Genomic DNA, 15,756 nt, shown 5'->3' with positions numbered 1-15,756 from the left:
AAACTCAGACATACAGTAAATTAGGCTAAGCCTATGTGGCACTGGGTATTACATTTTAGCCTGCAGATCTATGATCTAATTGCCAAGATGATTATAAAAGTTTAAACTTGGCTGATAGCCTACTTACAAAGTACAGGAAGGAGAGACATTCCTGAGCTATTCAGAGTGACTTGCTTCATTCTAAAAAAATAAAAAAATAATGGTTAGCAACGGTAACTAGGCTAACGGGTTTTTAAGAAATAGCCTATAGTTGGAGCGGGAAATCAGTTTACTGAAAAAGGAAAATAAACAGTTAGGCTAATTAAAAGGTCCACAAAGGACCACACAGCTTGAAAAAAGTTGACAACAATACATTTTACTCATGCAAGAAGCTGCAATGGGGCCAATGTTATTTTTTTAAACACAGAGAGACACATCAACACGTGCTGACAACAACCACCGCTTACCTGGCTAACAACCATAGTTTCCATAGTTTACCTGGCTCTGGCATCATAACCTCAGCATCCTGCTTGTAAGATGTCTGGTCCCTGGTGGTCCAATATTTTCATGTGGACAAAGCTGTGTGCTACGGGCTTTCATTTGGGAAACCTGAACCGTCATTAATCTGGTTCCTATCCGCAACACTCACTTGGGGTGCCAGAAAAGCGATGAGAACAGGCTGCCGCAGGACTCCATCATCAGGTGAGACGCGACCTGCTCAGCTCGAGCTGCTCAGCCGGCGTTGTGCGCCCCCTAGCGTCGCACAATATATAATATAATATGTGTGAGGAAAGCAAAATTCAACACAACACCGGTCCCTTTCCCCCAAAAACGGAAGTGGGAACGATATCGCAGTACAACACTGTCTGGACAAGCTATCTTGAAAGTCTAGTGGAGTTTGTATTAACGTTAGTGTTTTTACGCGAAGAGAAATTCAACCAAATAGGAGATTGATGTCATTTGGTGGACCACAAAACGGCAGGTGAGTTGAAAGAACATAGAACGTTGTGTTATGACGGTGCTTTTTACTGCAGATTTGCTCAACACTGAGCAGCAGGCAGCACAACGCTAGCTAACTAATGTGTAATGGCGGAGTGCTTGTACGCTAGCTAACTACATGGGGTGTGGGTAGCCAACTAGCTGTCGCTGCCCAGTTTAGAAAGAGTGGTTGGTTATGACATGTAGTTAGCTAAGAGCGCCGGGTGCTAAGTTTCTATTTTGCAAATTGATGCGAGTTGGCTACCTAACTAACTATTAGTTAGCTAGCTAACTAAAGTTGTTTTGGTAAGTTACAGTAACTAGCTAGCTATGGTAGCTTGCTAGCATTGCTAGTACTGTAAGTAAGCACAGTAACGCTAGTAACAAAACTGTTGGATAACTAACTAACGTTAGTAAGTCAACAACATTAAAACAATCCACAGTGTTACTTCAATTAATGTTAACGTTAGATGGCAAAGACTAAGCTAACTTGCTAGCTAGCCCAATTATGTAGCTAGCGTACCTTACCTAGCTAGCCTACGAACTCTCAGAACCCTGTCATTTAAATGTGGTCATTAAAGGGCTACCTGCAGTTGCTACATCAATTTTAAATAATGATATGTACCCATTAATTCTTGAAAAATAGAATTTATGCAGTATGCAGAAATCGCTCCGCCATTTCCTGATTGCTATAATTGTAATAGCTCACCTAATTTCAGTTTGAACAAAACAGTATAGTGTAGAGAATCATTGTACCATCTAAACCCCTGTGAAATATATTTTCCATAACCAAAAATTTTGTATTTTCAGCTGTTTGAAGCTGGTGTACAAAAGTAAAAGACGCAAAAACGAAATGTAAGAACGGGAAGCATAGAAATAGTGCACACAGAACAGATCTACCCCTTCTTAGATTTGCGTTCAAATCTATAACTAACATTTCTATGTGAAATTGGTCGTAACCCAAAAAGTTTAGTGTGTATGTGTGTATATATATATATATATATACACACTCACACACACTACCAGTCAAAAGTTTGGACACACCTACTCATTTGAGGGTTTTTATTTATTTTTACTATTTTCTACATTGTAGAATAATAGTGAAGACATCAAAAAGTTGAAATAACACATATGGAATCATATAGTAACCAAAAAAGTGTTAAACAAATCAAAATATATTTTATATTTGAGTCTTCAAAGTAGCCAGCCTTTGCCTTTGACAGCTTTGCACACTCGGCATTCTCTCATCCAGCTTCACCTGGATTGCTTTTCCAACAGTCTTGAAGGTTCCCACATATGCTGAGCACTATCTTTTCCTTCACTCTGCGGTCCAACTCATCCCAAACCATCTCAATTGGGTTGAGGTCGGGTGATTGTGGAGGCCAGGTCATCTGATGCAGCACTCATCACTCTCCTTCTTGGTAAAATAGCCCTTACACAGCCTGGAGGTGTGTTGGGTCATTGTCCTGTTGAAAAACAAATGATAGTCCCACTAAGCGCAAACCAGATGGGATGGCGTATCGCTGCAGAATGCTGTGGTAGCCATGCTGGTTAAGTGTGCCTTGAATTCTAAATAAATCACAGACAGTGTCACCAGCAAAGCACCATCACACCTCCTCCTCCATGCTTTACAGTGGGAACCACACATGCGGAGATCATCCGTTCACCTACTCTGCGTCTCACGAAGACACAGCGGTTGGAACCAAATCTCAAATTTGGACTCATCAGACCAAAGGACAGATTTCCACCGGTCTAATGTCCATTGCTCGCGTTTCTTGGCCAAGCAAGTCTCTTCTTCTTATTGGTGTCCTTTAGTAGTGGTTTCTTTGCAGCGATTCAACCATGAAGGCCTGATTCCCGCAGTCTCCTCTGAACAGTTGATGTTGAGATGTGTCTGTTACTTGAACTCTGTGAAGCATTTATTTGGGCTGCAATCTGAGGTGCAGTTAACTCTAATGAACTTATCCTCTGCAGCAGCGGTAACTCTGGGTCTTCCTTTCCTGTTGCGGTCCTCATGAGAGCCAGTTTCATCATAGCGCTTGATGTTTTTTGCGATTTCACTTGAAGAAACTTTAAAAGTTCTTGAAATTTTCGGTATTGACTGACCTTCATGTCATAAAGTAATGATTCATTGTCATTTCTCTTTGCATATTTGAGCTGTTCTTGCCATAATATGGACTTGGTCTTTTATTTTTATTGGCCAGTCTGAGATATGGCTTTTTCTTTGCAACTCTGCCTAGAAGGTCAGCATCCCGGAGTCGCCTCTTCACTGTTGACGTTGAGACTGGTGTTTTGCGGGTACTATTTAATGAAGCAGCCAGTTGAGGACCTGTGAGGCGCCTGTTTCTCAAACTAGACACTAATGTATTTGTCCTCTTGCTCAGTTGTGCACCGGGGCCTCCCACTCCTCTTTCTATTCTGGTTAGAGCCAGTTTGCGCTGTTCTGTGAAGGGAGTAGTACACGGCGTTATACGAGATCTTCAGTTTCTTGGCAATTTCTCGCATGGAATAGCCTTCATTTCTCAGAACAAGAATAGACTGATGAGTTTCAGAAGAAAGTTATTTGTTTCTGGCCATTTTGAGCCTGTAATCAAACCTACAATTGCTGATGCTCCAGATACTCAACTAGTCTCAAGAAGGCCCGTTTTATTGCTTCTTTAATCAGCACAACAGTTTTCAGCTGTGCTAACATAATTGCAAAAGGGTTTTCTAATGATCAATTAGCCTTTTAAAATGATAAACTTGGATTAGCAAACACAACGTGCCATTGGAACACAGGACTGATGGTTGCTGATAATGGCCCTATGTAGATATTCCATTAAATCAGCCGTTTCCAGCTACAATAGACATTTAAAACATTAACAATGTCTACACTGTATTTCTGATCAATTTGATGTTATTTTAATGGGGGGGGAATTGCTTTTCTTTCAAAAACAAGGACCTTTCTAAGTGACTCCAAACTTTTGAACGGTATAATTATTATTTTTTACACACATGGGAGTAAAACAGAAAGTAAATGTAAACCAACACTATAGAGCCTCAAATTGTTAAAACTATCATTTTGATATCATGGATGATCAGTTGTTGCATCCATAGCTCTGTCCATCCCTCAGCATTTTACAGAAAAGGGTGGGGAGAGGCTTTGTTATTGCTGCTTTTGCACTGCCCTCCATTCTCCCTCTGACCTCTCTGCTTCTCCAATCACTTCCACTTACCATTAACCTCTTTCTCTCCCTCTTATCTCCCCTGCCTTTCTCTTTCACAACCCTTCCCCCCCCTCTCTCTGTACCCCGCCCCCCTCTTTGTTCCTCAGTCGCCGTAGTAAATGGGACCAGCCGGGCCCAGGTCCTGGTTCAGACCAGATGGGGGAGGCGGAGGCGACTCCTACGGGGGCTCTGGACGCTGCAGCTGCTGTGGCAGCTAAGATCAACGCCATGCTGGTAGCCAAGGGCAAGCTCAAGCCCTCCCAGATAGGACCCCCTGGACCGACTGGACCCCCAGACAGGGTAAGGGTAAGGAAACCTCTTACGCTGAAAACAAACTGTTTGTCTCTCACCTGTAATTTCTCTTCTCTCTGTCTTTGTTGTCTGTCCCTTTCTCGCCTACCAATTCTGTAATCCCCTCGCTCTTCATCTCTCTCTTTTAGAGAGATATTGTTGTAATTGTTAGCATGCGGTACATATAAAAATGAATCTTTGTCGTCACCAGCTTGTGGGTGCAGGGAAGCCCCAGCCCCCTATGAAAACGAAGGATGACCTGGTGGTGGCGGAGGTGGAGATCAACGACGTTCCTCTCCCCTGCCGGAACCTGCTGACCCGCGGACAGACACAGGACGAGGTCAGAGCCCATGACATCATTATGATCTTTAGACCCATTGATTGATTGATTGATCGATCTGGTCAAAAGTAAAACTTACTGCTATGTTTATCCAGCTCTTTCTCTGTGTGACACGTACATGTACAGACTGGATCAGTGTCATGTAAACCAATATGGGACTTAGTGTCTCACTTGAGGACAGTAAATGACCAGCTTCTACTTCATTCTATTGTGTGAAGATCAGCAAAGTGAGCGGTGCTGCTGTGTCCACCAGGGGGCGATACATGGCAGCAGTGGAGAAGTACAAGGCTCCACAAGGGTGAGTCCTGCTTCACACTTGCTTTATTACCACACTGCTCTACCAAGGAGGTTACTGGTTACTTGCTATTTACTTTTGTCCATACAGACAATTAGATCTGTTGTCTGATTGCATCGTACAACCAAAGCTTAGGCTACTGACTGACTGCTTCTCTCTCTGTCGTCAGGGACCGACCCCTCTATCTCCACGTCCAGGGCCAGACCAGGGAACTTGTCGACAGTCAGTACATCTCTATTTACCTGTACTAATTTGATTTAAGATGATCATCATTTCTGAACATCAGGATCACCAGGGTCCTTCTTTCCTGAATTTCTATGTTATGACGATCCAGTCCATCTCTCGCTCTCTCCAGGAGCTGTGAACCGCATCAAGGAGATCATCACGAACGGAGTGGTGAAGGCTGCCACCTCTTCCTACAGCGGAACCGGAGCCACAGTCCCAGTCTACCAGCAACACAAACCCCCGCCCCCCTCACTGCCCCCCATCAACCACCATCACAGACCACACTTCCAGTCTGGGGTAAGCAGTGTTTTCCACAACTACATAGAGTAGCCAGCCAAATAGAAAAACTAGCCAGCCAGGGCAATGGAATTTACTAAAAATGTATGAATTAGTTGTTTGGGATATCGTCTAGGCTTATATGATCAGGACTATTTTCTAAGTAAGAGGATCATTTAACATGTCTTCTCTTGAGATTCAAGTGTTATTTACAGTGACTTTACCGTCAATCTGGCAAGCCCCGACATTTTAGGAAAGTAAACCTAGGGAATCCTTTGGTTTACTCGTCCCGATGCGATACCATGGACATATAACCACGTTGCATGATTTCTGAATGGCGAAGGGACATAGGAGATCGACTTTATTCAGTCAATTTAACACTTTTTATAAACTAGTCAACACTTGCTGTTCAGTTGTCAATCAAAGCACAGTAAATATTCTACTATGGGCCACAGTTCCGCATGGCTGGCTATGTGAAACACGCAAAAGAAAATAATGTGCCAGAAGACAATAATTAGGCTAAGTCTTGGATTTCGTTACCGCTTACATTACCTGGGACGTGCAAATTCACGAGCATCGTGCTTTCTCTTTCCTCCGTGTAAAGAAATTCGACTGCAACCAACCACAGCGCACATAAATTGTACCGGGAGGCGGGACAGACAGCAGACTGCATTTCCCTGCCATTGCTCGCTTTGTGACTGACAGGCACCTATCCTATCAATAGATCGCTAGAAGATGCATATTGTTCTATCAGGAGAAGGCTCGAGGGACTAGCGAATTGTAACGTTTAAATGGAAAGTGTCCTAGTTAATATGAAGTGGAAAAAGTAGCCGGCTGAAAATGAGTCTTTAACCGGCTGATTAACTAACGGCCGGCGCTAATGGGAAAACAGAGTTTGTGTGTGTGATTGTCGTTCAGTGTGTGTCAATGTTATTTTGTGAGTGTGTCAGGTGGGGGGGTGGGATCCAAGCTGAACAGTCCCTTTTCATGTATATCTCTTCAAAAATACATTTATCCAATCAAACTAAACCATATTCCTCATTCATGAATCTTTAAGACTCACATCCTTCTCCTTCCAGATGCACTATGTGCAGGACAAGTTGTTTGTGGGTCTGGAGCATGCCATCCAGGGCTTCTCAGTAAAGGAGAGGGTGGAAGGGCCAGGCAGCTCCTACCTGCAGCACATCCAGGCTGAGACCGGGGCCAAGGTCTTCCTCAGGGGGAAGGGATCCGGCTGTCTGGAGCCCACCTCTGGGCGAGAGGCCTTCGAACCCATGTACATCTACATCAGGTAAGTCTCATGGACTAGACTCATGTTCATCTGTTTAAACTCAGAGGGCCTAGAACCAATGTACATCTACATCAGGTAAATAGCAGTATTAATAGATAGTCTGGGGGACTAAAGTCCATGTTCACTTGTATTAGCTCAGAGACACAGAGCTTAGAAGCCAGGCACACCTTAACTCCTCTCTTCCCCAGTCATCCCAAACCAGAGGGCCTTGCTGCAGCTAAGACCCTGTGTGACAACCTGCTGCAGACGGTGAGTGTCTAATGGTTTACTGACTGGGACTCGGCTCTTTGTTCCCTGTACACTGCTCTACTTTCAGCAAAGCCGTGTTTTAAAGCTGTCCCATGTGAAGTGCATTGTATTATTCAGATGGGTTCTGTTTGCCATGTGGATCGGTGACTGTGTTGTCTCTTCCCTCCAGGTTCATGCAGAGTATTCTGGCTTCCTCAACCAGATGAGTGCCATGATGCCTACTCCCGGTACACACACACATACTCTCTCACTTTCTTTCCTTTTTAGAATCTCTTGGATGTGTCATCACGTACTGACATGTTGCTCTTTCTCTCCTCGTCCAGGCTTTATGCAGCCCCCCATGGCCAACGGGATGCCCCCCCAGCCCTCTTACTACCCCCCAGCAGGGTACCAGCCCAGCTACCCCCTCCCTGTACCTCCCCCTCAGCCCCAGCCCATTCCTCCCCCCTATGCTGTGCCCCCTCCCATTCCCCCTGGGGTGCCCGCCGGTCTCCCCCCTCCCAACCGGTACGCCCCCCCCCATGCACCTGTCAGTTTACAACAGGTAAGACTTTGTATAGACCTATAATACAGTACTTTGAGATTATTACATCAGAGTTATGAAACTAGTTGAGCAAACATTCTCTTTTGATAGGTTGTATATATGATGCATTGAACATGCATTGCATCAGTTGGTTTTTTTCCCTTTTTGTCTCCAGACTCTCCCACCTGCTCCTTTCCCACCCGCCGCTCCGGTTCCGCCCAAAGCTCCGCCTCCCGTGGTCTCAGCCAATCCGCCACAGAAGAGACGCTTCACTGAGGAGGTGCCAGACGAGAGGGACAGCGGTCTGCTGGGATACCAGGTGATTTAGCTCTCTCTCATTCTTTTATTCTTCCATCTTTCTTATGTCCTGCTGTCGTCCCGTCTGTCCATTCTGCTTCTATCATTGTCTTCTCTCCATGTATCTGATATCTGTTCCTCGTTCTGTTAGTGAGAATCATACAAATGAATTCAGTCTGTCTCTTGTCTGTAAATCTGTGAGTCTGCACTCTATAGAAAAGGTTTGCTTGTTGAGTGAGTGAGATTGAATGGGCCTAAGTGTCTGTCTGTTCAGTGTCAACTTGTTTTTTCCCCTAGTAGATCTTATGACGTTCATTGTAACCATTAGCTGTTATTATCTGAGTCCCTGTATTATTGGATTATTAAAACTTTCAGATTATGGAGATTCTGAAAAGGTATTGTTGGATAATCATCAAATGTACTTCAATATATTGAAATTAGGGCCGGGACGATACTAGTTGGTATCATGGCAAGGAAACAAAACACAAAGCAGATTTTAGCTTCTTTAGGAAAACAGCCCTAATGTTGGAAACCAACATCATTATGTTGTCAACCAGAGTCACATTTTATTTATTTTCCAAGCTATAGCACACAATATTTTACATACAGCAGGTTTTTAAAGGACCAAAGAGTTAGATCTGCTTCGTGTTTTCATTTTTGCCATGGAAAAAATATTGCAATACTGGTATCGTCACAGCCCTAATTGAAATGTGTCCACTTGATTTAATGATATGTTACATTAATACAGTTCATTCCTATTTTCTGATTATGTGCAATCGGAGCATGCATAAATGTAAAATATAATTTTTATTCTCAACTGCTTAAATAAAGTGTAGTGAAAAGGAAAAAACATTTTGGGATTAAACTTTGCATCTCAGTTACATTCAATAGTTTAGATAACTATGTGCTTACTTGCATAGTTTTCTCATGTAGGCCTACTATCAATAATAGTAATTTAGGGGAGGGGCTACTTGGGAGGATGTGTGCTAATGCGCCTGTGTGTTTTTCTGCTCATAGCATGGACCCATTCATATGACTAATTTAGGTGCAGGCTTCCCTGTGGGCAGCCCCGGCCCCGAGGCTTCAGGACCCCCGCCACAGAGTTCCTCCGGGCCGCCGAGGGAGAGGGACAGGTACGAGATGGGGGAGACGAGTCGCTCTCCTTTAAAACAGTGTTCTTCATTCCAGATGCTGGACACACAGGCTTTTGTTTGCTTGTGATTGATGTTGAGAAAAAACAAAAAAGTGGTTGTCCCACTGGCTATCATAAGTTGAATGCACCAATTTGTAAGTGGCTCTGGATAAGAGCGTCTGCTAAATGATGTAAATGTAAAATGTTGTGCAACACTGATCTCTCTCTCTCTCTCTCTCTCTCTCCCCCAGCAGTAGGCAGTTGATGCCTCCACCACCCATTCCGATGAACGGAGGCGTGACACCCAAGATGGAGGAGAGGAGGCCACTGCAAGGCCCCCTGGGTAAGGGCCCCACCCCCCCCCCCTCCAGCTCTGGTTGTCCTCCACCCCTCCCCATCCATGGCCTCTCAGCCATAAGCACGCTGCCCACCCCCCTTGGTTGTCAGTAGTCTGAGTCAAATAGCATTTTGCATGCAGACATGCTGTTCTCACAAGTGACATACCAGGTTATAGCAAATTACATCAGACAGGCATAGTGTTCCTCGATAAGTTCTGAGTTGAAAGTTCGTAGAAAGTCAGTCAGTTCAGAATCAACAACTGGGCTAAGCTTCGATCCCCCACTGCCTCAAGTAACACTGTCGTTGATCCTAAATCAACCGCTAGCCCTAGGCACTGTGTAGGTCTGAGAGGATTTGATAGGTGTAAACAATATGTTGCAAATTGCAATTTGCCTTTAAAAGGGCAAGGTGGAGTTATTACCATACTGCTTACACCTGTTATTTGATCCTATGAGATCTAGGGGGGCTAGGGATGAATTTGAGATTGGGAGTCCACCTCTTTCGCTCTAGCCGGTGCTGTCCCTTCGCCGGCCGTCCCTTTCTGATGACGTCATCAGACTGGAGTGTCTGTGCCCGTGTGTGACCCCCTCACTAACAAGACTCTCTCTTTTTTTGTGTTCTTTCTCTGTGTTTTTCTTCTCTTCCATGTCTCTCTGGGGGGGATGCCGGATGGGGGTGGGGCTCTTCTCCTGTGGCGCTGTCCTGCATCGTGATTGGACGGCTCTAATGCTGCCGCTCCCCACCGACCAATGACTACCGCTGCTGACACATGCCCCTCTACCTAACTCACCCCTGCTGCCAAACACAATGCAATCTATTAACTGTTTGTCTCTCCCTATCTGTTGGTAAACAATTAACTTCCAACTGTTGTTTATGAAACCCTTGTGCTGGTCTTTGGTTGTGTTCTTTCTCTGTGTGTATGTGTACCCCCTCTCCCCCCTCTCTCTCTCTCCCCCCTCTCTCCTCTTTCTCCCTCATTCCTCCCCCACCCCTCTCTCCTCTTTTTCCCTCATCTCTCTCAGATACCTCAGTGAAGAGGATGAAGACGGGGCTTGTGGCTTATGCTGGTGACTCCTCGGATGAAGAGGAGGACCACTCCACCCCCAAAACCTTGGGGGCAGGTAACCATGGTAACGTCGCTGGGGCACACCACTCCACCCCCACGTCATCCTCGGGCTGGACTCTGGGGTACCGCTGCCCCCCTCCGCCTCCCCAACGTGCCAAAACACAGCAGGCACAGTCACAGCAGCCCATGCCCTTCTGGATGGCCCCATAACACAGGAGTATTAAACCTCGTACTCACCCCACCCCATCCTGCCTCCCCTAACACCTAGGGCCTTCTAGATGGCCCCATAACACAGGAGTATTAAACCTCATACTCACCCCACCCCATCCTGCCTCCCCTGACACCTAGGGCCTTCTGGATGGCCCCATAACACAGGAGTATTAAACCTCATACTCACCCCATCCTGTCTCCCCTCCCCTGACACCTAGGGCCTTCTAGATGGCCCCATAACACAGGAGTATTAAACCTCATACTCACCCCACCCCATCCTGCCTCCCCTAACACCTAGGGCCTTCTAGATGGCCCCATAACACAGGAGTATTAAACCTCATACTCACCCCACCCCATCCTGCCTCCCCTGACACCTAGGGCCTTCTGGATGGCCCCATAACACAGGAGTATACTCACCCCACCCCATCCTGTCTCCCCTCCCCTGACACCTAGGGCCTTCTGGATGGCCCCATAACACAGGAGTATTAACCCTCATACTCACCCCATCCTGTCTCCCCTCCCCTGACACCTAGGGCCTTCTGGATGGCCCCATCATGAAGATGTTTTACACTCCAAATTGAGCCCCAATCCCCCTTCTTCCCTTTCCCCTGAACCATCACCTCTACCTGCTCCTCTACTTCATAGAATCTCTCTCCTTTGTGATGACTTGGATTTCCTTAAAACAGTTTTGCCATGCGCTCAGCAGTAAAGCAGAGTGTGTGTGTGTAAATGGACTAAACAGACCGGCTGACTCATACAAAGAGAACAGACTCAACTGCAGCCAACCAGGCACAACCAGAAGAGTGACGGACTGGATAAATGGTGACAAATGCAGCAAGATGCCCCAGACTTCCACACAGACACAGATTCAAGTGTGCTCTGAACTCTGTATAGGATACACAGCTGCGGAACGGACACTCAGGGAGGATAACAGTACCCTGTTTCTGGTTGGTTTGGAACGTGTCGGCTCCTGGTTTTACTAGTGTAGAAAAACACTGAGGTGGAATAGATTTACAATGCATTCTAAATGATTTTTTTTTTTTTTTTATCCCCGTTTTCTTTCCTTGTCCAAATCTTAATCAAATCTCCCTTCATTGAGTACAGATCAGACAACCATGCTTGTTGGACTTTTATGAAATGCAATTGACTCAACTGTTCTAATGCTTTTGTGGAATAAATTAGCATTATTTATCTCTGTATGAGAATTTATTTCAAGACAACTTTGACAGATCGTGCAATAGAGAATAGGTAGCTTTCTGTTAGAAACATCATGGAAAGCAGAAAAGGGGTGTGGTAACTAAATAAAAGGTGTGATTCTCCCATGGTCTTAAACAACCCTCAGTCTGAATGAACTGGCAAGAAATAATCTTTACCTGTGTTCTATTACTTCCCACAATCCTTGGCTATGTTCTCATAATATTCCACGAGGACACCTGTTATATTCCCATGTATTGGTTCAAGAACACCAGTGTGTATATAAAGACGGGGACTGAGCCCAGTAGACTACATGAGTTCTGAAGAGACATTGTTTCAGAATGAGGGGTGCTGTAGCTCTGCTGGTGTTGCTGTTCTGTCTGTCTGGGACATGGGGTCAGGGAGAGAGAGGAGGGGTCAGAGAGAATGATATCACTGAACAGGGTCACAGTGAAGGATGAAAGAGTGATGCTGAACAGTTGACCACCTAGCCTGACATCTGGACTGAGCTGAAGGAGCTGAGAGACATGGTGGTGGAGCTGAGGAACATGGGGGCCAGAGTGACAGCCAGTGAGAGCCAGGTGGATGAGCTGCAGAAAGAGATGGTGAACCAGAGAGTGGAGTTGAGTGTCACTAAGAATGAACTACAGTTCTACAAGAACAAGCTTGAGGAACTGGAGAGCGGGAACGCAGGTGACGTGAGACCGCTGTAGCTTATTTGATCACTGTAATCAGGAGAGCAGTGGTGAAATGTTCAACAGTTTCTTTGTATGATATTGTAGCGTTGCAGGCCAGATTGAGAGCCAGGTGGAGAAGCAAAAGACTGAGTACATGTAATGTAGAGATTTAAAATACAGTATCTAAAGAGGATTTTAAATATTTTGTCCAAATCAGACAAGAAACAGGTTCCCAGCATTTTTCCTATATTTGTAATTTCAGCTCATGCAGCAGAACTGTCAGCCATGGGGACCATAGTGACAGCCAGTGAGGGAGAGGTGGAGGAGATGAAGAGCAAGAATGCAGGGAGGACAAACAGACTTCAGAATGGTATCACCTGTTACCATGTAATGCAATGTGGTTGTGTATCTTTCCAAACAAAGTTGATCATTCTGAATATTCTGTCCCTAGTGTTATTACAGACTGTGTAGTATCACAAGCTCAATATTACAAATGAATGTTCTACTCCCTTGTTGACATACAGACCAAAGGTGGCGTTCTTTGCTGGTTTGTCTGAAACAGGAGGGTTTCTGGGACCCTTCAACACTGAAACCTCACTGGTCTACACCAATGTCATCACCAACATTGGCCAGGCCTACAGCCCAGTTACAGGTAGCCTACTGCTTGCTTACACACCAATCTACATGTATGAACACACATGTCCATAGGGACCAGATACAGACAGAGTCCAACATCATTAACAGCTTTGAGAGACTGACAGTGTTGATCTCTCTCTCTGTTTTTCCTCTGATGCAGGTGTCTTTGCTGCTCCAGTGAGAGGAGTCTACTACTTCAGATTCTCTGGCATGGATGCCACAACATCACAGTACATGGACTTCTGTTTGTTCAAGAATGACCAGGGTATAATGTGGAATGGACAGTACAATAGTCAACAAAGGCGACAGTATCTATCCAATTCGTTGACTCTAGAACTGGAGGAGGGGGACTTGGTCTACATGTGCCTCCCATCAGGCTACAGGATCTATGATGATTCAGATAAACACAGCTCCTTCAGTGGCTTCCTACTCTTCCCTATGTGAGATGAACACCACAAAAGCTATAATAAAAAGTCTGAACTGTTCTTATAACATTCCATGAAACATGAAGGTAAAATAAAATGACTAACGTCTTCTGTTCTGTTGACGTTTGACTATTTACTATGATATAGATTGTTATTCAGCTCAGTATTTTGGGTGGAAGGCACAGGGTCAGCTTTGGGGGTTAGAGTGGTAATGTATTTATGGTATGTAACTACTTTAGGGAAACTACAGACAGAATCAAATAACCATCCAGATCATATGTGTAACTGAGTCAGTTTAACTGACAATTTCAAGCAGAAATTGATTAATTACTATGCTGAAGTGAATGTTTTAGTGATAAATCACATCCACTTCATTCTTTCTCTGGTAAATGATAACATTAGAAGCCCATTTAGCATGTTAAAGCTATATTGCTCTAAAATATTTGACGAACTCACTATGACGGTTCCATGTTGAAAGTCACTGATCTCTTCATTAAGGCCATTCTACTGCCAATGTTTGTTTATGGAGATTGCATGGCTGGGTGCTCAATTTTATACACCTGTCAGCAACAGGTGTGGCTGAAATGGAAGAATCCACTAATTTGAAGGGGTGTCCTCATATTTTTGTATATATAGTGTATATGTACAGTATTGTGGGGGCAAAATGGTTTTGTTACAGTCTAAATGCTATGAAAACGCTTGAGTTGAATAGTGCTATTCACTGGTAATTGTCCCTGCTGTCCAGTAACCTCCTCATACACCGCTTAAAGGACTGATTTGTTATTGGCCAAACTCTTGTTCTGTCTGTTTAGGCTCTGAAGATCTTCTCACTCCCCTATTTTAGACACATACAGTTGAAGTCGGAAGTTTACATACACCTTAGCCAAATACATTTAAACTCAGTTTTTCACAATTCCTGACATTTAATCCTAGTAAAAATTCCCTGTCTTCGGTCAGTTAGGATCACAACTTTATTTTAAGAATGTGAAATGTCAGAATAATAGTAGAGATATTTATTTCAGCTTTTATTTCTTTCACCACATTCCCAGTGGGTCAGAAGTTTACATACACTCAATTATTATTTGGTAGCATTGCCTTTAAATTCTTTAATTTAGGTCAAACGTTTTGGGTAGCCTTCCACAAGCTTCCCACAGTAAGTTGGGTGAATTTTGGCCCATTCCTACTGACAGAGCTGGTGTAACTGGGTCAGTTTTGTAGGCCTCCTTGCTCGCACACGCTTTTTCAGTTCTGCCTACACATTTTCTATAGGATTGAGGTTAGGGCTTTGTGATGGCCATTCCAATACCTTGACTTTGTTGTCCTTAAGCCATTTTGCAACAACTTTGGAAGTATGCTTGGGGTCATTGTCCATTTGGAAGACCCATTTGTGACCAAGCTTTCACTTCCTGACTGATGTCTTGAAATGTTGCTTCAATATATCCACATTTTCCTTCCTCATGATCCCATCTATTTTGTGAAGCGCACCAGACCCTCCTGCAGCAAAGCACCCCCACAGCATGATGCTGCCACCCTCACGCTTCACAGTTGGGATGGTGTTCTTCGGCTTGCAAGGCACCCCCTTTTTCCTCCAAACATAACAACGGTCATTATGGCCAAACAGTTCTATGTTTGTTTCATCAGACTAGAGGACATTTCTCCAAAAAGTACGATCTTTGTCCCCATGTGCAGTTGCAAACCGTAGTCTGGCTTTTTTATGGCGGTTTTGGAGCAGTGGCTTCTTCCTTGCTGAGCGGCCTTTCAGGTTATGTCGATATAGGACTCGTTTTACTGTGGATATAGATACTTTTGTACCGGTTTCCTCCAGCATCTTCACAAGGTCCTTTGTTGTTGTTCTGGGATTGATTTGCACTTTTCGCACCAAAGTACGTTAATCTCTAGGAGACAGAACGCATCTCCTTCCTGAGCGGTATGACGGCTGCGTTGGCCCATGGTGTTTAAACTTGCGTACTATTGTTTGTACAGATGAACGTGGTACCTTCAGGCATTTGGAAATTGCTCCCAAGGATGAACCAGACTTGTGGAGGTCAACACATTTTTTTCTGAGGTCTTGGCTGATTTCTTTTGATTTTCCCATGATGTCAAGCAAAGAGGCACTGAGTTTGAAGG

At 44.6% G+C, this 15,756-nt stretch overlaps 2 protein-coding genes across 6 annotated transcripts; both read left to right on the top strand.

Moving 5' to 3' along the window:
* Positions 1-786: 786 nt before the first annotated feature.
* On the top strand, positions 787-11,888 carry LOC123481005 (KH homology domain-containing protein 4-like). Of its 5 annotated transcripts, none has more exons than XM_045214081.1 (14): positions 787-961; positions 4,271-4,463; positions 4,666-4,794; positions 5,013-5,092; positions 5,259-5,311; positions 5,445-5,611; positions 6,670-6,881; positions 7,070-7,130; positions 7,300-7,357; positions 7,454-7,674; positions 7,829-7,972; positions 8,968-9,083; positions 9,334-9,425; positions 10,444-11,888. In XM_045214081.1, exons 1-14 carry the CDS (start codon positions 933-935, stop codon positions 10,695-10,697), a joined length of 1,809 nt encoding a protein of 602 aa, XP_045070016.1. In that variant the 5' UTR covers positions 787-932; the 3' UTR covers positions 10,698-11,888. The 5 variants fall into 5 exon arrangements, with proteins under 5 accessions (XP_045070016.1, XP_045070017.1, XP_045070015.1 ...); XM_045214080.1 differs by having other exon boundaries at positions 788-961; positions 4,271-4,469; positions 9,337-9,425; XM_045214079.1 differs by having other exon boundaries at positions 788-961; positions 4,271-4,469.
* Positions 11,889-12,865: 977 nt separating this feature from the next.
* On the top strand, positions 12,866-13,771 carry LOC121543150 (complement C1q-like protein 2). Its single transcript, XM_045214084.1, has 3 exons — positions 12,866-12,955; positions 13,093-13,220; positions 13,365-13,771. The coding sequence occupies exons 1-3, from the start codon at positions 12,909-12,911 to the stop codon at positions 13,646-13,648; spliced, it is 459 nt and encodes a 152-aa protein (XP_045070019.1). The 5' UTR covers positions 12,866-12,908; the 3' UTR covers positions 13,649-13,771.
* The last annotated feature ends 1,985 nt before the right edge of the window (positions 13,772-15,756 follow it).

Source organism: Coregonus clupeaformis, unplaced genomic scaffold (genome assembly GCF_020615455.1).
Source record: "Coregonus clupeaformis isolate EN_2021a unplaced genomic scaffold, ASM2061545v1 scaf0195, whole genome shotgun sequence".
In the NCBI taxonomy this organism is placed as follows: Eukaryota; Metazoa; Chordata; class Actinopteri; order Salmoniformes; family Salmonidae; genus Coregonus; species Coregonus clupeaformis.
This window is presented reverse-complemented; position numbering and strand designations above follow the sequence as displayed.

What these genes read in the sequence shown, in the direction of transcription:
- LOC121543150 (XM_045214084.1), top strand. Translation starts at nt 12,909, where the DNA reads ATGCAGGGAGGACAAACAGACTTCAGAATGGTATCACCTGTTACCAT. An exon ending in ATGGTATCACCTGTTACCAT is followed by an intron (nt 12,956 to 13,092) that starts GTAATGCAATGT and finishes GTTGACATACAG; the next exon opens with ACCAAAGGTGGCGTTCTTTG. An exon ending in GGCCTACAGCCCAGTTACAG is followed by an intron (nt 13,221 to 13,364) that starts GTAGCCTACTGC and finishes CCTCTGATGCAG; the next exon opens with GTGTCTTTGCTGCTCCAGTG.
- LOC123481005 (XM_045214079.1), top strand. Translation starts at nt 933, where the DNA reads ATGTCATTTGGTGGACCACAAAACGGCAG. An exon ending in GCGGACAGACACAGGACGAG is followed by an intron (nt 4,795 to 5,012) that starts GTCAGAGCCCAT and finishes TATTGTGTGAAG; the next exon opens with ATCAGCAAAGTGAGCGGTGC. An exon ending in CCGCCGAGGGAGAGGGACAG is followed by an intron (nt 9,084 to 9,333) that starts GTACGAGATGGG and finishes TCTCTCCCCCAG; the next exon opens with CAGTAGGCAGTTGATGCCTC.